The 22,103-nt window shown below is 43.4% G+C and overlaps 2 protein-coding genes across 10 annotated transcripts in view; one reads left to right on the top strand and one right to left on the bottom strand.

Annotated features, from left to right (window-relative positions):
• Positions 1 to 2,254: 2,254 nt before the first annotated feature.
• ptrh2 (peptidyl-tRNA hydrolase 2) lies at positions 2,255 to 4,224 on the bottom strand. 2 transcript variants are annotated; one of them, XM_026181993.1, is made up of 2 exons: positions 3,883 to 4,224; positions 2,255 to 3,535 (listed from the first exon to the last, which is right to left on the bottom strand). In XM_026181993.1, the coding sequence occupies exon 2, from the start codon at positions 3,524 to 3,526 to the stop codon at positions 3,017 to 3,019; it is 510 nt and encodes a 169-aa protein (XP_026037778.1). In that variant the 5' UTR covers positions 3,527 to 3,535; positions 3,883 to 4,224; the 3' UTR covers positions 2,255 to 3,016. The 2 variants fall into 2 exon arrangements, with proteins under 2 accessions (XP_026037778.1, XP_026037779.1); XM_026181994.1 differs by lacking the exon at positions 3,883 to 4,224 and adding an exon at positions 3,731 to 3,861.
• Positions 4,225 to 9,182: 4,958 nt separating this feature from the next.
• LOC113030764 (vacuole membrane protein 1) overlaps positions 9,183 to 22,103 on the top strand; it is a 50,067-nt gene continuing 37,146 nt past the window's right edge. For 2 of the 8 annotated variants that reach the window (XM_026182454.1, XM_026182455.1), the window contains exons 1-5: positions 9,193 to 9,572; positions 11,038 to 11,137; positions 11,236 to 11,377; positions 16,540 to 16,630; positions 17,679 to 17,789. In XM_026182454.1, coding sequence (XP_026038239.1) covers positions 11,050 to 11,137; positions 11,236 to 11,377; positions 16,540 to 16,630; positions 17,679 to 17,789 — 432 coding nt within the window. In that variant the 5' untranslated portion in view covers positions 9,193 to 9,572; positions 11,038 to 11,049. Of the gene's footprint in view, positions 9,573 to 11,037; positions 11,138 to 11,235; positions 11,378 to 15,131; positions 15,242 to 15,313; positions 15,361 to 15,565; positions 15,661 to 16,539; positions 16,631 to 17,265; positions 17,466 to 17,678; positions 17,790 to 22,103 lie in introns of those variants that run through there. The other 6 variants (XM_026182457.1, XM_026182456.1, XM_026182458.1 and 3 more) reach the window with 6 other exon arrangements.

Raw genomic sequence — 22,103 nt, forward strand, 5'->3', positions numbered from 1 at the left:
CACACAAAGGTCTGTTGTGAAGCATCTGGTTTGCACTCTGTAGTGAGAAGAAATAATGTAGAGCCTCTTCCTTTTGATGTGCGTGAGCAGCTTCTTCTTTCAGACTGTAAAATGCATTTAATTATTGTATATTCAGACACATGGCCGCTGCTTCCGTCCCCACAATCCTGAAACACTACGCTGTCCCATTAATGCCCCAAACTCAAACTTCAGGGCTGGTTTGATGAAGAAAATCCCAGAAGAGTATTTTACGTACAATTTGCAGGAAAGTTTGGTTCTTTCCAGCAAAGCCTATGCAGAAAAACATTTACTTCCAGATGACATGTCTATGTGCTTTACACACGGCTTTAATGTGGGACGATTCCACCTTAGGAGGGGCTGCAGACCTGTTTGTGCTCGACTAACAACCTGTTTGATTAGATTGAATGTTAAGTTGAACTCCTCTAAATCAGAAACAATATCACAACACTTGTGGGATTGTGAAGGTTTTTTTTCTTAAGGCTTGTGTGTGTGTGTATACAGGAAATCAATCATTAACTCTTTGAACTTATATTCTTATCTCATTACCTTAGATTTAAATTGTGCACTTAAGATACTTGATTGTGCATAATCAGGATCATAATGAATGAAACAGCGGTTTTGTTTTCCACTTAAAAAATAAAATAAAGGCTTCTTGTTTGTCAAGAAAAGTGTGACCGTGTCTTGCATGTGCTGTAACAAACTCACAGTTCTGATGGGGGTGATAACAGAGTGACATATATTTTTGTCTCTACTACAACAGTAACGATCAGTGATTGCTAAATCTGAAGTCCCAAACGTGATGCAGGTGCAGTACGAAACCTTTGTTGAAGAGAGGAAATGTGTAGGAACATGTTGCGCACGTTACTGGACGACCCTGAATGTTCTTCTGTTTGTTTTGAGACATTTCGTTTTCTGTGGCTGGCTAAGTGCTCGGTTTGTACTGCTATAAATGTTCAATATGCCACCCAGCTGCGAATATATTGTCATGTTTTGCCTCTAGGGGGTGCTATAGTAAAATAAAGCTCTATGCAAGTCATTTCAGCTATTATACACTAAAACCGGCACTGCTTAAAAAATACTAAGGGACCACTGCACCATCTAAAGGTCTGGCAGGCAGTCTCAGAGGTACATGCCTGTAGCTAACAGCAGTCAGGGTACCGCTGGCCAGCAAGTCTGGTCTGTTTGGCCATCCAAGGATAAACCTCTCCAGACCATCAATGACCTTCTGCCAAATGGTCATGTTGGATATTATTGCTGCTGGCGTAACCGTTCACCATGAGATCTCCTTTGTTACAGGTGCTCAGTGTGAACCTGCAGTCATCTGTAAAGTGGAGGACCTGTTATCAGGTGAACGCCAGATGCACCGGGCTGTGAGGTCATCCCACGCTATGTCGGGATGTCACGCAATGAGTGTGTGTCCAGCAGTTCAGTCAGAAACATGCACAAGTAGGCTGCTGAAGGGGATTTTGTGGAGCTCTGCATTTACAGTGGGGCAAAAAAGTATTTAGTCAGCCACCGATTGTGCAAGTTCCCCCACTTAAAATGATGACAGAGGTCAGTAATTTGCACCAGAGGTACACTTCAACTGTGAGACACAGAATGTGAAAAACAAATCCATGAATCCACATGGTAGGATTTGTAAAGAATTTATTGGTAAATCTGGGTGGAAAATAAGTATTTGGTCACCTCAAACAAGGAAAATCTCTGGCTCTCACAGACCTGTAACGTCTTCTGTAAGAAGCTTTTCTGTCCCCCACTCGTTACCTGTATGAATGGCACCTGTTTGAACTCATCTGGTAAAGACCTATAGTAAACGTTTGACCTCTGTTATTGCCAACAAAGGTTATGTTACAAAGTATTGAGTTGTATTTTTGTTATTGACCAAATACTTATTTTCCACCCTGATTTACCAATAAATTCTTTACAAATGTGGATCATGGACGCACTTCTGTTATCCGTAAGTGGCGGGTGCATAATAGTGGTCAATTCAGTGGGGATTGCCAAGGTGGTGCTAAATATTTTTGCCCACAGACCTTGAGTAGGGATATAAGTGTCACCTTCGTTTTTTACAGTGTAGAAACATTGCTTATGATTAAAACGTGAACGTCTTTTCCCGACCCGGAAAACACGAGGTCAAGCAAAGAATCGCGGTGCTCAGACAACATGACTGCACTCACGTTAGACTACCTAATGATGTGGCAGCAGATGTTACTGTGTTTCATAAAAGTGGGCAGGCAGACGCAAAACGTTATCAGGGCTGGAATTTTTAAATACGTAGCACAACAGTGAAACATTGGTTGTATTTACACACATGGCTCTGATCTGTAGCCTTAAACTCAGTTACATGAATGTATCCAATTGTCTTTGTCACTTTTCTAAACTCACATTTCAAGTGTTTCACACTGAAACGGCTTCATACGAAGCAGATTTTAATACAGCAGCGTTACGAACACTAATAGCGTGACATCTCCTTTCTAGTCAGCGCATCTTTCTTTACCTTCTAGAGAATTTGACCAGCTCATGACTGACGTGTAGACAAAAGCTTTTCTCATTTTAAACATGTTAAAAATAAGGTGATTTTCTGAACTGCTGTTCTGTAAAACCTCCACCTCTGCTTTGTAACTGTGGCTTTCATCAGCAGCACCCCATCAATTAGTTTTCTAGTTACAAATAAAAAAAATTAAAAAAAACCCAAAACATTATTTTATAGGAAAAAATAAATGCCATTGAGTCTCAGCACCATTGTGATGTTACATTCATTTAAGCTGCTCTGCTGCTTCAGTGCAACATCACAGTATGAGTTCCTACAAATCAATCTTCTCATTAGCAGTACATAATTTGGACAAAGGTTATTAAATCATCATATTTCTGAGCGTCCCGTTGATGTGAAGAACTGCTCCGTGTCACTGAGCTATCACAGTAAAAGTACAAATGTGTCATTACTGAACTAAGCCCTGCAATAAAACTCCTGGTAGCTCAGCTGAAAGCTGGATCTCTAGTAGAGCTTCAAGTCTCCAGTGACACTGTCGATCAGATCGGCCAGGCCCGGGCCGATGCCCAGCACGGTGCGTGAGCCCGGTGCGATCTGTGTCCTTCCTGCATCCTGGATCAAGCTAACGGGAAGTCCCACTTCCTTGGCGCGGCCTAGCAGGTCAATCAGGGTGTCCTCGTCAGGCGCCTTCACCACCACTTTGGGCTGGCCACAGTATTCCCACTGTCTGAGCAGCTCAGGGTTCCTGCGTTGGACCTGCTTGTAAGCCGACACAGCAGCATGGGCACACTGGGCAGCAACTTTCCCTTTGCCCATCTTTAGGTCATTCCTGACCACCAGAATCATTTTGAACTCGCCTCCTTCTCCCATCACGCTTGCTTCTCCAGAGCCATTCCCTTTCAACAGACTTTTGGATGTTGCGCCAAAGCGGGCCCCAAGGCGCCAACCAAGAAGGAGCCCACAGCCAAGGCCAGCTGCTACACCCAAGACCAAGGGGCCATACGACAAGTCCATACTTTAAACCTGGAAAAATCAGAAACAGGTTAGGGCTACACACACACACACACACAGGAAATACACTGTAACTGCTCCAGAGGAGGTCTCTGAATAAATAAGTCTTCCCATTTTAACATAAAAAATGTCCATATTCAAATTTCCATTTTGCGCTGTAATTCGGGAACTTTGCTTCAAAGAGGTTCGAAGGCGGGTTTTTCTCACTGGTTCACGTGCTGTTCACGTGCTACACTCGCTGACTTTGAGCCTCCAGGTTACAAACACGTTTGAAAAGCAGGACTTCAGAATGACACGAACAGACGCACACGGTAGAAGAAAGGAGGAAACAGCAGGACCACACCGGTCACATTTCATACCTGTGCTCGGCAAGAAGCGTCTTCTGCCTCACTTCCCGTCGCTCTGTGATGACGTCACACAACAGCTGTTTCGTCTTTGTTAACGATGCTCCGAAGTTGCATGAAATGTACCAGCTTTATCCATCGTAATCTCTTTTAAACTATACACTGTACCTATTCAATCTCCTTGTTATATTTCATTTATTACTAATTTTTATTAAAATTATTATTTTAACTACCGTAACCAAACATTTTCCCAGGTATTTCTTATCTAGCCTGAAGTAAACTTGTGCTTTTTCTTTAATCAATAACCGAAAAAATTACGAAAACCAATTAAACAAAAACCAAACTGCGTGCATGTTCTTCAGAAACACATCTGCTGACGTCGTTAAGCCAACAGGAAGCGGTTTCGTTTGCACAGCTTTTGTTTGTTTTGTTTTTTTTTAATTTATTGAGCAATTGAAAATACAAACGCTCAAAGACGATGACAGTGATAACAATACAAATGACAAAAGTACAAAATATAGAATTAGAGGAATTATGAATAATAGAAAAAAATACAATCTAAAAACAAAACAGAAAAGATTCATATGGCAGGCATTTAAATTTTGCGTAAAGGAGAGCAATGAAAAAATAAAATAAGATAAGTCAAAATAGCAGGAGACGGGCAATGCCCTGATAAATATTTTTGGCATATTTGCTCTTAGTCTTTTTAAGCAAAGAAAAAAAAAACTTTAAATCATTAATAAAACAAAGAAGGCGTCGAGTTCCTCGATTTAGCACAATGGATATGATATTTAGCCAACAGTATGATGATGTTAATAATGTCTGAGACACCCAAAGCTAGATGATCCATATAAGAAATAATATGACATAGTACGAATGGTTCAGGATTCAAAGATTCAAAGTCTTTATTGTCACGTGTACTGAAGCATTTCTCTGTGCAATGAAATTCTTCCTCTGCTGTCCAAACACAAATGCCAGGTTAGGTTGAAGGAACAAGATAAATAAATAAGTACAAAAATAAGTAAGTGAAGACAAGTGAGGTATGCAGATGTCGATGGACGTACAAAGGAGCTTAATGTGCAGAATGAACTTAGGTGGTGGCAAAAATCCAATTTGTTATGTCATCACCAAAAACATTGTGATAGTTTGCACAGGTCTTTGATTCACTCACGCCACATAAATGAGGGAGGAAGCACACTATGAAACTCACCCATCTGAAGGGTGTGTCACAGATAATACTTTGTAAATATTTGATATTTTATTAAAGACTGAAATCACCAAATGTTCTCATGTGTTCCTCAGAAATAACGTCTTATTTCAGCTGAACTGAAGCAGCTATAAATGCTTCAGTCTAAAGCCTCGTTAGTTCAAATCAGTGTTGTGAAAGCTAGCATATTAATGGAACAAATACATGACCATATAAATATGGAAGAGTGTCCTAAAATGGTTTGAATGGTGGAGAGTTAGGATGTTATTAAGGAGAGAGGGTCTTCTTCTTTTTATAGTTGCTCCCATTATGGGCCACCATAGTAGATCCTTTGCCTCTATCTCACCCTACCCCTCCAACTGTCTTACACCAGCCCTCTGCATGTCCTCCTCTACCTCATCCATGAGCTTTCTCTGTGGTCTTCCTCTTTCTGCCTGCCTGGCAGCTCCATCTTCAACATCCTTTGCATCAAATAAATTTCCTTCCTGTTGTCGCCAAGTGGAATCCAGTGGTTTTCAGTGTTTGGAGTAACACTCGAGGGTCATCTTATTGTTGGGTTTTTTTGTTTTCTGTGTTCGCCGTATCATCGTAGGGTCTTTACATTACAATATAAATCGCCTGGAGGAAACAGTTTTGTGATGTGGTGCCATAAAATAAAACTGAACTGAACTGAACACGGCAGCACGGTGGTTAGCACTGTTGCAAAATTACAGACATTACTCAAAGTATGAAAGTGCCATTTAAAAATCATTCAAACATCAGAGAAAACACAGCCGGGGAGCCTCCTTGATCAGGATCTCAGTGCTGCGTGTCTCAACAGGCTCAGGTTCAACATACTTTTACAAAATAAATAAATGAAATCTTCAAAGTCTAAGTTTTCCAATTTTTTACTCTTTTATTTAACTTGAAAGCAACGACAGAGCGCTGCACGAAGAGAGCCACAGATGAGAGAGCCCCGTTACTGGCTGATGTTAATGCTACTGCGTTAGGTGGCGTGTAGACTCATATGAATTCCAGTTAGTTGTTAACAAACAGGATGGACGCTGTGTGCTGCACAGTCGGATTCCCGCAGGTTGGAGGCGGAGTGACGCAGACAGAGGCCACCAAAACGAGCACACCGAGGAGGAAGCCTCCTAACTTTACTCCCCACACGACCTTGACACAGTTACACCACCAACTAAGCACAAACACACAATACTCAAATCAGCAAAGCACAAGGGACCTGTTTTAGTGTGATGTGTGGTTAAGTACCTCATCTCTGTCTTTTCATTTTGTGCCCAAATGTTGTGATGTTGTATCTTATTTGTGGCATCTGTGCAAAGACAAAGGCACAAAATCAGCAGCTTGTGGCAATACGTGTTATGGTTGCGCAGGAATGTTCAGTGTCTCGTTATGAAATAGTCCCAGTCATGACCCACAGATATGAGATGTTAATTCATTACCGTTAAAATGTGAGTTTTATTGCAAAACTAAGGACTGTAAACCCCTCTGTTTGCAAACAGTCATTAAAGTGGACGCACTCAAACGCAAGGAAGCACTTCCCAAAGAGTGGAAGGCGAGGAAGAGCTAGCGGCGAAGCTGCTTTTAAATACATTTTCCATAAAGATGCTAAACAATGACGCTGTGCTATGTTTACCATAGTCTGTGTTTCTCCTGGACTCCTCTTGGAATCGCAGTGCAGCTCTGTGAAAGTGAAGAACGGACAGATGGGAGAAAAGTCAGTGTAATATAGAAACTGAGATCTGCTCATCAAAGACTGCAGCGTGCTGCAAGTAGTTTCAGTTCATGTCAGTTACTGGTTAAAGGTGTCACTGAGTAACGGAGACTTTTTTAAACCAGCATAAATGATCACGTTGCTTGCACAGGTTCATTTTCCTGCCTGGTATCCAGCTGCTTCTATAACTCTCGTTGCTCCTTTCTTAGATCCTGCAGACAAAAGATGAAACGTTTGAGCGCAGGCGGCAAACTTTATTCATATTTAAGTCTCTGACTGACTTTCCAATCAACTCGTCTCTGACAGCAAAAAGACTCGTAGCAGACGTGACATCCGAAAGATGATGAAGCTGTTCATACCTTCAGTGTTTCTTCATCCTTACTATGTAAGACTATCTCCTCCAGTTTGTGGTACAGGACACAGAAAATCTTTGCTACAGCTATCAATGTGCTATTTGGTCAAAGAAGCAATTTGAAACAAAATTACCTTCAGTTTCTGCATAGCTGACCTCATTTTCTGACCTTTCCCTCTGAGATAATACAGCTGAAAGAGGAGCAGAGCATGACTGTTTCTGACTTAGCTGGAAATTCTTTCAGCTTTTACACGACTCCAGCCGTTAGAGACAAAATGTGGTGTTACAACAAGTATACTTGGAGACCCAGACGTCGCCTCAGCAGGCAGATGTTCATTTTTCTGTCTCAGCCGCTGATTCTCTGCCTCCAATCAGTGATTTGCTTTTGACATCAATGAAATCTGCGACGTTTAACAGTGGCCAGCTGGTCACAGGGTTGTGAGCAGGCCTGAACTCTAAGGTGAAACAGCGTCTGTCCCGATGTCTTTTGGCTGAAGTCAAAAAAGGACACACTTGTGCATGCCTCTCACCATTTCTCTTATTAATGTTTTTTCATATTCCTGCTTCCAGAGTTTTCTCTTTATTTCCACCTGTTGCTGTGACCTGGATTCACAGTCAATCATCGACGATGTCATCATAGCGGTGACATAACTTATTTTGAAATGTTCCACAGAGGAGTGACGTGCACAGCGTTATTCCAGTTTGTGAGACTACAGCCCATGAACAGTGCGTATATAAAAGTCCCTTCTTTGCCATTAAGTCTAGTTTAGCTGCTAAGGTTTAATATAACAAGCTCTTTTTTTATCTTTGTTATCTTCTCTCCAGGTATCGGCCCGTCCTCCAGCAGAGCTCCTTCTCCTCTCTGCAGTTGCTTACAGCATTGGAAAGTCTTCTCCTGATCGCTTCCACTTCACTACACACACACACCAGGACACGAGCTGTTATACCAACAGGTGCCATATACTGTCAAACAAGTGCAAATATTTGCGCCCTGTTTTAGCACTCACATGCTTTCCTGCTTCTCTCCATCACTCCTGAAGAGCTCCTGCATCATCCTGCTGAATCTCCAGGTATCAGCTTTTTTAAACATGCTGGAGGTTTAACAGGTTAAAATGTAGTTTAACAAACAAACATGTCTCTGCTTTCCCACGGAGAGCTAATCAAACCGGTACATCCCACTTTCTAAGTGACATTAACTGCCGCACAGGGAATACAGACATAACATAATCCTGGGACTTCCCCAGTAAGCCCAGTGAGGTTTTTAAACTTCAAGGTAACACTGCCCCCTATTGAACAAAACAGCTAGTTTCTGTTACAAGCAGCTGTACATGATCTGACAGTAATCAGATTACATCCTGTCCACTTGCCCACATCACTGAAATCAGACTGCAAGCTGAGACGTGACAGCGTTGTGTTATGAAGGATTGTGTAACTATAAGCCTTTCATCCAGCTCGTTTGATGAGTACTAAGGAGCACAGTATTACAGGTTGATATTTTGCTTGTATTTCCCATCAGACCTTTGTAAAACAGACAATATTTCATCTCGAAGATTGTGATTTAAACACAAAGACAAATGAAGAACACAAATATGTTCCATATTAGGAAACAAAGATCGGAGGTCTACGTGTACAAATGAAATCTCCAAATACATTTCTGTGGAAAAACTTTTCATTTGAAACTATTATAATGTTTTTGTGCGTCTTTAAAATATGAACTAAATGACCTCTGACATGACTATAACTGAACTCAGAGCTACCACGTCCAGGCAGAGGCTGTACTTTGTCATTTTAACATCACATGTCGTGCGGTCGGGTGGTAAATGACACCTGCTCTGCAATCTTCCCATCATTCCGCTTTCTTAACAAGATCCCAGGAGACAGTAAACCCGGACTGTGTTCGAGCCCTCGCAGAAACACCTTCCACCTGTGGGAGAAGAGTGGACAACTTCTTCTTTTAACTCTGGCAAATGAGATGAGACAGGAACTCAGACACGCCAGCGGACAGCTGAGGGCTCTACTAATGACCTGAAAACTGCAATGTCCTTAGTTTTGGAGTTGTTTTTTTCTAATTTGACACGATGCCGTTCATGCATCCTCAATGTGAAACCTGCAGAGGACTGAGACGTGTTAGAAGTGCGCTCCAGGAAAGTGATCCACTTATTTATAGAGTCTTAATTAGACTGCCTCTCTGGAGGTTTGACCAGGCAAAAGATGAAATCTCTCCCTCTTTCTGTGTTTGTGTGTCCCCCCCAAGAAACCCAGCATCACTGCTCTATCCCTCACTGGCCCCCTTCATCACCACACCCTGCACTCGAGTTATGATGCAATTCGTGGGGACGCGTGCTCTTGCCCTACATTGCTACTGGGGCTCCACCGCAGGGTTTGTTTTCTACAAGCTCAGAGCTGATTGCAGACGAGACTCCAGCTGAACGGTGAGTTTCCTCTCTGTGCATCATGCATTTCTACAACAGACTTTGGTGTCATATTTAAGGCCTTTGTTTTTGTTTTGCACTCAGTCCATAACCCGTCTCCAGTGTGCAGCTCTCATTTGTGTCTAACAAAAGTGTGAATCGATTACGCCGTATTGGATTTCTCATCTGGAAGTGTGTGCGCTCTGTCTTGGATTTCTCATTGTCCCTCGCAGTTACTCAACAGGTCTGAGTTGTTTTGGTAGAAGCGATTGCGCAATCAGGCGCTGGAGCAGCGCTGTGCTATGAGCCTCACATAAGCAGAAGTGTCGTTATGAAACTGTTTACTGGGTGCTGGCTGTGACGCACAGTTTGCAGTTTAACTCCTGAACAAAATAGCTGTTCTGCAGAATAAAGCACACATCTGTGGCAGCAAAAGTTCATGTTTTGCACAAACAGACCGGTTTGGCACAGATTTCTATTGTCGGGATTGTTCACAGGATATGATGAATAGCATGGTTCTTGGACAAGGCTCTGTTTTCTCATGTGCAAACGAGCAAATGATTTGTTGCAGCATTGAGTGAGTGCTTCTAATGAGCACATGTCCTGAAGGTTTGAAATCTGCCACTGAGTCTATGTGCAGTTCTTTATGTATAAGAAGGACATCGTTTTTTGGTGTGCAACATCTCAGTAGCACAAAATAGCCTGCCAACTATTCACAGCTGCCAGTGTGAGCCGTTTCAGCGATCAGGAAGCGTGTTTCCAATGCTGAACATACGTTTGTGTTCAGGTCCTTGAACCTTCAGCAAGCACTGAGTGGAAGTCTCACAAACTATGTACTTCACATTCATCTGGGAAGCATGTGCTGTGCAGTTTTATTTTTGCAGATTTTAAACAGCCAGAGGTGCACAGCTAGGGCACAGAAAGAGGGATTAAGCTCTGAGAGTATGTGTGTGTCTGCAAGAGGAACTGGCAATTCCAGCAGATGGTGAGCTGCACACCTCAGTGTCAGAGTCCCCATCTTGATGCTCACTGATTCCTGAGAGACACGAGGCTCTGTAGTGACACACTTACATGCTTGCAGGCACGAGCACGGAGGTGCGTGGATCTCCTGTGAACAAACGAAGGGAGGAAGCATGAAGCACAACACCGTCTTACACCGTTAAATCTATTATTTAAACATATTGAAACCTCTCAAAAGTTGTCTGCACAGAAAAATGAACAAGATTTGCATGCGCTCCCAGTATCAGCGCTAATTAAGGTACTTATTAGGTCATGCACAGGCCTGACTGGGTTACTGGCGCTCTGCAGCTGTTTACCCCGTGTGCAAGTGTGTATGGAGACATGCTTGAGAGTGGAAAATATTCGGGGGTTCTCCGTGTTATTGAAAGCGACACTGTGTTTGTTTGGGACCAGTAGCGCTTTCAGATCTGGCGAGCAGATCAGCATGCGCGACGCTGCGCTCAATGCCCGTCTCTTGTCTCAGCAGGACGCCTTCCAGATGAATGAGATGGCAAAGTGTGGGGCCGAAGGTGAACTGCTTCAGAGGCGACTGGGTGTAAAGGAGCAGCAAAATGGGGAGCTGGGAGGTAAAGTCTAAAAATGCTTAATGACACTATAAGTGAACCAGTATATAAATGGTTCTCCTGCGCGCCCACATTTGTTTGTGTGTGTTCTTGAATGATAGAAGACTCGGGGCTCCCTGCGGATGGCGGGAGACAGACGGACTCGGATGAGCGCGAAGCCCTCGTGTTATGGAAGAAACCTCTGCTCACGCTTCACTACTTCACTCTGGAACTGCTGATCACCCTGAAAGGCTGGACGTGGAGGTGAGACTGCACTGTCTCTGATCTGTTCCTGCCTGTGGCTTCATGAGCGAGTGCTCAGTCAATAAGAGCTTTAACATTAATGATACAGTGGGGCAAAAAAGTATTTAGTCAGCCACCGATTGTGCAAGTTCCCCCACCTAAAATGATGACAGAGGTCAGTAATTTGCACCAGAGGTACACTTCAACTGTGAGAGACAGAATGTGGAAAAAAAATCCATGAATCCACATGGTAGGATTTGTAAAGAATTTATTGGTAAATCAGGGTGGAAAATAAGTATTTGGTCAATAACAAAAATACAACTCAATACTTTGTAACATAACCTTTGTTGGCAATAACAGAGGTCAAACGTTTACTATAGGTCTTTACCAGGTTTGCACACACAGTAGCTGGTATTTTGGCCCATTCCTCCATGCAGATCTTCTCGAGAGCAGTGATGTTTTGGGGCTGTCGCCGAGCAACACGGACTTTCAACTCCCGCCACAGATTTTCTATGGGGTTGAGGTCTGGAGACTGGCTAGGCCACTCCAGGACTTTCAAATGCTTCTTACGGAGCCACTCCTTTGTTGCCCGGGCGGTGTGTTTTGGATCATTGTCATGTTGGAAGACCCAGCCTCGTTTCATCTTCAAAGTTCTCACTGATGGAAGGAGGTTTTGGCTCAAAATCTCACGATACATGGCCCCATTCATTCTGTCCTTAACACGGATCAGTCGTCCTGTCCCCTTGGCAGAAAAACAGCCCCATAGCATGATGTTTCCACCCCCATGCTTCACAGTAGGTATGGTGTTCTTGGGATGCAACTCAGTATTCTTCTTCCTCCAAACACGACGAGTTGAGTTTATACCAAAAAGTTCTACTTTGGTTTCATCTGACCACATGACATTCTCCCAATCCTCTGCTGTATCATCCATGTGCTCTCTGGCAAACTTCAGACGGGCCTGGACATGCACTGGCTTCAGCAGCGGAACACGTCTGGCACTGCGGGATTTGATTCCCTGCCGTTGTAGTGTGTTACTGATGGTGACCTTTGTTACTTTGGTCCCAGCTCTCTGCAGGTCATTCACCAGGTCCCCCCGTGTGGTTCTGGGATCTTTGCTCACCGTTCTCATGATCATTTTGACCCCACGGGATGAGATCTTGCGTGGAGCCCCAGATCGCGGGAGATTATCAGTGGTCTTGTATGTCTTCCATTTTCTGATGATTGCTCCCACAGTTGATTTTTTCACACCAAGCTGCTTGCCTATTGTAGATTCACTCTTCCCAGTCTGGTGCAGGTCTACAATACTTTTCCTGGTGTCCTTCGAAAGCTCTTTGGTCTTGGCCATGGCGGCGTTTGGAGTCTGACTGTTTGAGGCTGTGGACAGGTGTCTTTTATACAGATGATGAGTTCAAACAGGTGCCATTCATACAGGTAACGAGTGGGGGACAGAAAAGCTTCTTACAGAAGACGTTACAGGTCTGTGAGAGCCAGAGATTTTCCATGTTTGAGGTGACCAAATACTTATTTTCCACCCTGATTTACAAATAAATTCTTTACAAATCCTACCATGTGGATTCATGGATTTTTTTTTCACATTCTGTCTCTCACAGTTGAAGTGTACCTCTGGTGCAAATTACTGACCTCTGTCATCATTTTAAATGGGGGAACTTGCACAATCGGTGGCTGACTAAATACTTTTTTGCCCCACTGTAATGTTAAAACAGGCAACGTGGTAACATTAGACTTTTGGTGAATTAGTAAGATACAATGCACAAACCGTTTCAGTATAGCTTCTTTGCATCTGCTCAGCTGTTAATGATGAATAAAAGGAAAAACTTGAAACATTTATGTCCTGTGAGTTTGTTTCACTGGGAAATCAGCACATAGATTTGTCCTATTTAAGCAGTAGTTTTTTCAGTATTATTTATAGTGACAGTTGCTGCTTTCATTGCACAAAAAGAGGAAGAGGCAGCACTATGCAGTCCTCACTTACACAAGAAGGATATAAACACCACCAGATCAGATGTAACGTTGATTGTCTCAGTTAACTGTTGTTCTATCTTCAGTCTTCAGCACAGTGCAACAAAAACACCACAGGATCTGTTTACATGTGTATATATTTTCACTTTGCACTCCTCTTCCTTTCTACCAAGAAAGTCTTTCCGCCACACACACTGGCATGATCCCACCAACAAAGCAACAACATCAGCTCAGACTCCGTCAGAATTTGTCTTGACAGCATGTTCCCTGTGGTGGAAAACGTGTCTTTGTACACCTAATAACAAAGAACCCAGAAGAAGGTCAGAGTGTACTCTCAGGGGGGCCTTTGCGGTTAAGCGTGTCAGGACAACGTGTTTATTTTCTAAAACTACAAGAGGATGTGGTGAGCCGCAAGCACCACGAGCAGCGCTGTGACTGAGAGAAGCTGCTACTCCCCAGCACACATGCAAACACATTAGGGCTTTAGTGCACTCGCATGCAGAGAGGTTTATCCTGGATGTTGTTAAAAGCGGTTTGTAATTTACAACATGTGGGAGTCCTCAAGGCAACAGACTGTCCTGTCTTGTGGCTATGCACTTGTTGTTCTTAATATGTAGGTAGCTTGTGAAACAATGCAGGATTAGGATAGGGGAGGGCATGTGGTGAGAAATCATTACGGTCAAATGAATGGAAATTCTGGTCTTAATAAAAACACATTTGCAGTGTTTTTTTCTATTCTTGGATGTGTGTGATTTCAAAGACGGGATATCCTCGATACTGTCATGGCACACACATAAGCCCCACCCACCTACGGTTTAAACTTCAAGGCAAATTAAATCATGCAAAGATACTCTAACACAGCCCAAGAGTAAAACCTGGACTAAATCCTAATCTCATCGTTAGATGTCACCAAATTGCAGATCACTGAATTCTGTTTTTTACCAGGTGTACGACAAACGATCACTGTTCGTCTGCAGTAAGTGTAGGCTGTCAGTTCACTGTTTACCTCAACTGTCAGTATGTTGTTTACTGTGAAGGAGGCTTTAAACTTTGTCAAATGAATCGTGTGCCGGTGGATTACTTACTTCTGACTGATGTGATCTGGAGTTGAGGTGTTGCAGCTATTCTGAGCTTTTCAGTAAATGCTGCTGTTAGCTTCGCGTTAGCTGCTGTTAGTCTCAATTAGCTGCTCTTTGAAGTGGGTGTAACACAGTTGGACATTAACTAGCCTAATGTTAGCTTGTGACCAGCTGTTGTTGTTTAGCCAGCTCACTGTCAGAGCCTTGAGTTAAAGAGATGAGGCTGGAGGTGAGTCGGAAAATGAGGGAGAAGAAAAACATAAGAAAAAGAGATGTGAAAATATACATGCACACATGTTAAATGGCTATAAATGTAGCCGGTCTTTAGTAACATACGTAAAACAGCGACATCCATCTCCGACCGCTGTATTGAAGTTGGAGAGGTATGGCTTCCACAAACAGGCAGCTGCCCCTAGGTATTTTTAATGGATTAATTCTGAGTTTATTAGAATGCTTCCAGTTCTATTCTATTCTATTTCTATTAGCTAACCTCTAATTAGCTACAAGAGCCAGTTTTCCATGTCAGTGCTAATGTGGTGTGCTCCAGTACCTGAAATAAGTGAGTGAAGCCGACAGCACATGGAGACAACTGTTTGCTCTGACCTTCTCACTGGGGGCTAATTTCATGCTACTCTGACTTTTCCTTTAATCAACCCTAATTATTTGCACCTGGGACCAGCGCGCATGCGCTTCTGTTCACTCCGTGTCAGTTTGGGCAGTAAATATGTGAAAGAAACGGTTTTAACAAACGCACAGACTGTAATGTGTCAGCTAGCCAACCTTTTCTACAGATGTGCACGTCCTGGTCACTGGGCAAACAAACAAGGTTAGCTTAGCATCAACCATAAATCTGATGATAGCATAGTTAGCTTCTGTCGTTTAGTTTTTTCATAAAACGTTTAATTCTAACATTCAAAATAAACACGTGAGCATTATCTTTTTACGGTGAGTGTACGTGATCGTCTGTACAATAACTTATTTTTCAAAGTCTATAAATGTCTTTGCGACTGTCGCGAGAGTTTCTGCTTTGGATTCATTCTGCTCTGTATTAAGTTGCTCGAATACTTTCTCCCCTCCACACATGCAGTGTTGCCAACTCCTCAGTAAGGAAAATCGCTATTGGTTGTCCTAAAAGTCTCTAGAAGGCGCCAAATGACGTCATCGCCTAATTTGCATAATTGGTCATGCTAATGTAACTGTAACCTACGCTGTTTTAGAGAGAAATAACATCGTGGAAGAGACAAAGTGAGTAAAAACGTCCTAAATGCATTTAGAATTTATTTAGAACTACGAATTTAATTTCTTTTAGCAATTATTGTTTTTTAATGTCACAATTCCAACTCTGCTCCTTTATCCAGGCCTGGACCGGCAAAAGTGACCCGAAATAGGCGCTCTGGTGGAGTTACTGTGTGTGTGTGTTTATAAGTAGTTTTAAACCTTGTGATCCACAAAACAGCACAACAGTAAAAGAACTGACTGCGTTACAGTCAGTGCGGAGCAGCGGCTTCGCTCATGCGCGATTCATTTGCCGTTTGGACGCACAGGTGTGAACGTCTCCTGCCCGGACAGCAGCTGAGGAGGACTGTCCTCCGCCCGTGAGCGCTTTGGCACGGGTGAGGTGCCCACAGCAGCACCGCTGCTTGGTGAGAGTAAGAGCGATCCGCGTTTTCACGTCAAAAAGTCGTCATAAATAAGTCTCCAATAACACCAGAAAAAGTCACCAGATTTGTCGCTAGTCGCTTTTTAGAAAAAAAGTCGCTAAGGGGTCTGAAAACTCGCTAAATATAGCGACAAAGTCGCTAAGTTGGCAACACTGCACACATGTTAACGAGGTGACAGTAACGGCACTTATGGCCGAGCACGTGCTTTTATAGGCTGCATATTACTCGGATGTGTTCACCATCTGGAAGCACGGCCTCTATGGGTGAAGACCTGCGGTGATTTGATTAGCTTCCAACAGATGTCTCTCTTGTCCAAAGTTGAAATCCTTTCCTTTCACTAAACGTGCTTGTTGACGATCCCTCTGGCGTCAAACTTTCCCTATTAAACATTGTCTTTCTGCTTTGTTTTCCACCAACTTCCGTCTCAAGTTTGTCTACCTTCACTCGCTGCTTCTTCACCCAGGCTCTGGCAGCAGAGACAGACTGTGTTTGGCCTGCTGACCCTGCTGACCCTCCTCTCCATTGCCTATCGTATTGAAGGAGCACACACCCAGGTGACTAAAACTCTGCACATATTGCATTTCTTGGCGTATCCTAACTATTCATATGCAAGGAGGTTATTAACGTAGTTGGTCCTGTGGCAGTCACTTTTTTGATGATTATATTTCCTCACCTTTAGCCCACCGCAGCACTGAATGCAACATGTATATTTGCTGCAGGGTTGTCCTGCCCGTGCATCCACATCAGCTGTAGAGTGCCTGAAATCTGTGGTTTCATCTGACAGTAGTATGTTGTTGTCTGACAGCTGATATTTGCATAAACGTGCTTGGTTGTATCTGCCAGTTTCTCATAAATATGCTTCTAAATGCCCAGATGCAGCATGCCGTGCTGTACAATCCCCCAGAGACGGCTCACATTTTTGCTGTTTTTAACGCCCCCTGGAATACGGGGGAAGAAAATCAGCGTTATTTACAGTCATGGAGTTGTGTAATCACTTCTCAGTAACTACACGTAACAATCTCCTTTGGCTGGCACTGCTTCCCCGAATCCTGCCAGTAAAGCCAGAGAGCGTATGTGCTGTTGTTGTGTTCCTGGGTTTCCTGGGAAATGGAGTCACTGGTCAGAGCCCCCACCCCACCTTCTCCCCCCTTCCCGTAATCTACACACTCCATGCTTCCCCCTGAAAACAACCTGCCCGGGCTTCCAGGAGGCGGTGTAAACAGCAGCGATAGATGGAGTGATAGTGGGGGATGAACAGAGAAGGAGAGATCTTGGCTTTCTTCTGTTTGCTTGTTGTGTAAGAGCTGGCTGCCACCAGGAAAGAATAATGGTGCTCTGTGCTGAACACTCCTACCCTACAGCTCTGTCCTTTAAACTCAACAACCTCAGGTTTCTCCCTCACTCTCCTTCCTCTCCCTCTTTCTTTCTCCCAGCCTTTAGAGGACCCTCTGTTTCACACACTCTCACCTCCTCTCACTCTGTCCCTTCCTTGCTCGCACTGTGCACACCCCCTCCCTCCCCTTCCCCTTTTCTTGTTTTCTTCACACTCTGTGCATGTGTCTCTGCCATGTGGTTGACCGTCCCTCTCTCTGGCCTCTGCAGTATGTGTGCTACATGGAGAAGAAGACGCTGTGGTGTGCCTACTGGGTCGGTCTGGGCATCCTCTCCTCTGTGGGTCTTGGCACTGGCTTGCACACTTTCCTCCTTTATCTGGTAAGACGGCATTTTGTGTGAGTGTTCACTCTTTCACGCTGCAGTTATTCACTTGTCTGTGCATGCCTGTGACAGGGCTCAGAGCCGCTGGATGATGGTGGTGCTGTGACGCAGGTATTAAAAAAGCTGGTTTTGATGCTGCTGTCAAGTAGTTGTTTTTAATAAGAGCACTGATAAAGAGATTTTGGCGTGAGTGTGCTAATGTGTGTTTGCGTGCGTCTGCGTTTCACAGTGAATAGGCGCTTTGGTAGCCACGCTGTTTTGACAGGCAGTCCAGGAACAATCGCACTCAGTGACCCCTCTGACTGAGTGCACATGAGGATAAAAACACTCTCCCTCCCCCGATCTGAGCTCTTTCTCTTTCCTTTCTCCCCACTTTCCTGCTCCCTACCGTGCCGCTCACTCTCACTTTCACTCCCTCTTCTTACTTTCTTCTTTGTGCCTCTCCTCGCCGCACACTCCCCGTTTTCTCTTCATCTCTCTTTTTAATCTAGTGCCAGGCGTGTTGGCTTTTGCGTCTCTAGCGCTGACGAGCGCAGGGTCCCCAAACATCTGCTTGTTTGACTACTCTCAGTCCATCTGTCATCAAGGAGTCCACCGTCACACTCTTGTGCCCTGACCCAGTGGAGCTGAACTGGAAACTTTGAAGTGCGTGTCCTCCATGCTGCTGTTTTTAAAAGCCAACTCTGGTGCTCTGAAATGTAATTTGAGAGGCGTTCCTCTGGTTTCTTTTAGTCCAATAGCGGTCCGGCTCACTTTCTTTGCCAGTAAGATGTCACCATCTAGTGAGCGTGGTCGTTACTGCAGGCGGTGGTGTCACCGGGTTCATGACAGAACTTGATGATCCTTGCTGGAGCGGCTCGTGCGCATTTTTATAGAGATTTGACTCATACTGTTGCTCGAGAGCTGATACTGTGATTTTTAACCAAAGAATTTCATGACTTAAAAAACAAATGTACAGAATTTCCAATAAAAATAGTTTGAACAGAATTACTTTTAAGCATTTAGTGTTTCACTGTAGGAAGGAAGTGCTGCTTACTGACAAACCTGCAATTTGTGATATGACTCCAACACTGACAAAAAACATCGTGATCAGGCAAGAATATTCAAACCAATGCAAACAGGGATTTGCCAACAGATTACTTATTTCACGTCGCATTTGTGTCATTGGCTCCTATCCAAATTTAAATTGGTGTTGGCCAATCCAAAAAGTACAAAAGTGGCCTTGGAGAATTATAATTATGCGTCTTCTTTTCTGTAGAAGCGCTGCTAAATGAGCCGCGTCGATTACTCTGTGATTTTCTAGATTTCTGGGTCCTGAAAAAATATTTTTGACAAGTGGTAAGTGAGCACTGGAGAAAGCTAGCAGGCTTCTTGTTCTGTTTTTAGGAACTGGGTCAGTGATAGTAAGTGGGTCAAGTGCAAAGCACTCGCTAAGATGCCTCCACAAACTTTTAAGTCCAACACATGCTGCGTGACCTTTCTGGGCCTAGTTTCCATTGTGTTTATAAGCAGGAATGACAATTTGAAAAGGCAGAACTGGAGTTCATGTGAGCTCTCAGTGTTGATCACTACCAACAACATTTGGGAAAGACGCCACCGCTTGTAACGGAGGTGCTTCCTGTGACGAGCTGATAGATCAACGATTTTATGAAAGGATATTGATGGATATTAAACGTAGCCTTATTTAAAGAAAAACAATGACAAATATGTATTCAGCTTGTAAAAAGTGTGATGTTTACTCGAGTGGTGCTCTGACACATTTAAATTGTTGTCTAAAAAGACGAAATCAAGGATGATGCCACTTAAGGAATTTTAGACATTTTTAGATCTTTTCTGTCCTTTTATAGATTAAAATGATTCAGTAATTAAATCGTTGTTAGATGCAGATGATAAAAGTAATTGTATGCCAGCAGCTCTGCCTGAGAGCTGAGGTTATTTTAGTTCAAATTTAAATCTAAACATTAAAATTCAAATTTTTTTACAAACAATACTTTCCTGCTGTTTCAAAACAGCGCTGGGGGAACTACGGTGTGACTTTGTTTTTATTAAGTGTCAGTAGGTGGTGCAAGCGGCCTTAACATGTCTGTAATGCAGGAAAAGTCACACACATTCAGAATAGAGTTGTAATTTTGTATCCAGTTTTGCGGTTGTAAAAAAACATATTGTAAAACATTGTAGCTTCCTCACATATTCACATGAATGATGAGAAGTGTAATGTTAATGTAAAAAACGGTCTCTATAAAGAATAAACTGGACACTGATCTATTTATTTACTTAACAAATGTTTAACGGTGTCGTGTATATGAGCAGCCAGCGGGTAAAAATCACAGGACTGTAAAAGGTGCATCTTTATGTGAATTTGTAGAAAAATGTGCCTCCTTCAAAGTTTAAATGCCACCGAGGTCCCTTTCAGCACTGCTTTCATGTGACCCCACACATGACACTGTGGTTTCTATAACTTTTCTTTTTTACAAGTATTTCTCCTGCAGTAACTGTTACATTTTCCCATCAGCCACAGTGTTTACTCTGATGTAGGAAGTCGAAGAGGCAAGCTTTCGGTTGATATGCCGGTCCTATACTGCTAATAGATTAGCTGGAAATAAAACACCACATCATATATTATTAGGCTACTTCCTTCGAAATTGGCGAGAGGCAGTCAACATTGTGAAAACAGCACGGAGGCTCCAGCAGGGGGGGGGTACTGAGCCTGTATAGGCAAACCAACCCAGTCAATGAAACCAGAACAGAAGTGGCAGCTCCTCTGTTCTCTGACATGGCCAATTGCTACCCCGTGTCTCCACTCTGTTTGCATCCTGCTGAGACTGTGGGAGATCATTGTGCGTGGTTCAGCACTGGTTAATGGAGAAAGATAAAAAGCTGCAACTCAGCCGTAGAAAAGGGGGAAAGGCACACTTGGCACATCATCAAGTGTACTTTATCCAGCTGCTCTGAGAAAGGAGGTCGTGGGTGGGTGCTCACAATGCAGACTATGAAAGCGGCCGCAAAGGCGTTACAAAAATGCACGTGTGTGTACACTTTAAGTCCTGCACCTGTGCACACGTCCACCGAAACGACTGTGGCGATCGCTGTGACGAGCGGGACCAGCTTTCGTCCCGGCTCACTTTTTAAAGTTATGAGTGACGAGTCTTGTCACTGCTGTGTGAGTTCTCACTGAGACGGGGTTCACATAGAAAGCTGGGGAACGTCGTAAATACTTTAGAAGAGAGCTCATCTGAGTCATCCACCATTAAATTACCTTCAGTAATGACTGTTGCCATTAAGTCATTATGGGCAGCATGAAAATGATTGCGCTCGATGTTAAGTCAACAGAAACAATGAATTAAAGTCATTATAATCGAAGCACATTTCTGTTTTCATAATAACAACTCGGGTCGTCTTTTTTTTGCAGCTTCTGTCTTTACTTTGTGACTGAGAGGTGCAAACACGTGCACACATTTGAGCAGTTAGGAGGAGAAACGAGTCGACAACAAAAAATACATGTTTGTATACGACTTATCATTTGTTTTCCAAACAATGTGAATAAATAAAACCAGCGGATCGTCTAAATAAATGAACATTGTGTAGTTTTCTATATTGAGATTCTTCTAGGATTGCTAAATTATAGGTTGCACAGGAGGTTTGTGCAGAATATACAGAGTTTCCCCAGCAACCCTCCTAAAATTAAGTTTTGTCTGTGGGCAATTACCAGGAGCAAAGCTTTAATTAGTGCCAACTATCACTGAGTGCTGAGCAGGTCTGCGAGCGTGGCTTCCACACACTGGCCCGAGTTGTCGTCGCTGCCACTGTCGCACAGTTTTATGGATCAGCTGCTGTTGTATAGTTAAGTGCGGTCCGCTAATAAAGCCAGTGTACTGAGCTAATAACTGGGTCGTGTGTTCCTGAGATACCGTAGCGCTCACTCTCCTGGCCACTGTGGAGCTGGTGCATGATGCGAGTCCTGCTGTCATCCAGCAAACAATAGGAAACCTTCACCTTCACCTAGACAGAAACCTGGGTGCTTTGTTTGAGCTGTGATTCACGCTGCTCGGCAGTCGGACCTGGTCTAAATTTTCCACTGCTTGTTTTTTTTTTTCCCGTGTGTGTGTGTGTGTGTGTGTGTGTGTGTGTGTGAAGCTGTTTGAGAGCTGATTAGCTGAGGGAGCTCCTGGGACAGCTGTAAAGGTAACCTTCTAATTCGTGGGGTTTAATTTGTATGTAAAAGTTGCCATGAAAGAAGTTGCTTGGCTCTACCCACACATGTTCAAACATGACCGGCACATTATTTCTCTGTTCGCCAAAGAGACGACTGAT

The sequence above is a fragment of the Astatotilapia calliptera genome, chromosome 10 (assembly GCF_900246225.1).
Source record: "Astatotilapia calliptera chromosome 10, fAstCal1.2, whole genome shotgun sequence".
NCBI lineage: Eukaryota > Metazoa > Chordata > Actinopteri > Cichliformes > Cichlidae > Astatotilapia > Astatotilapia calliptera.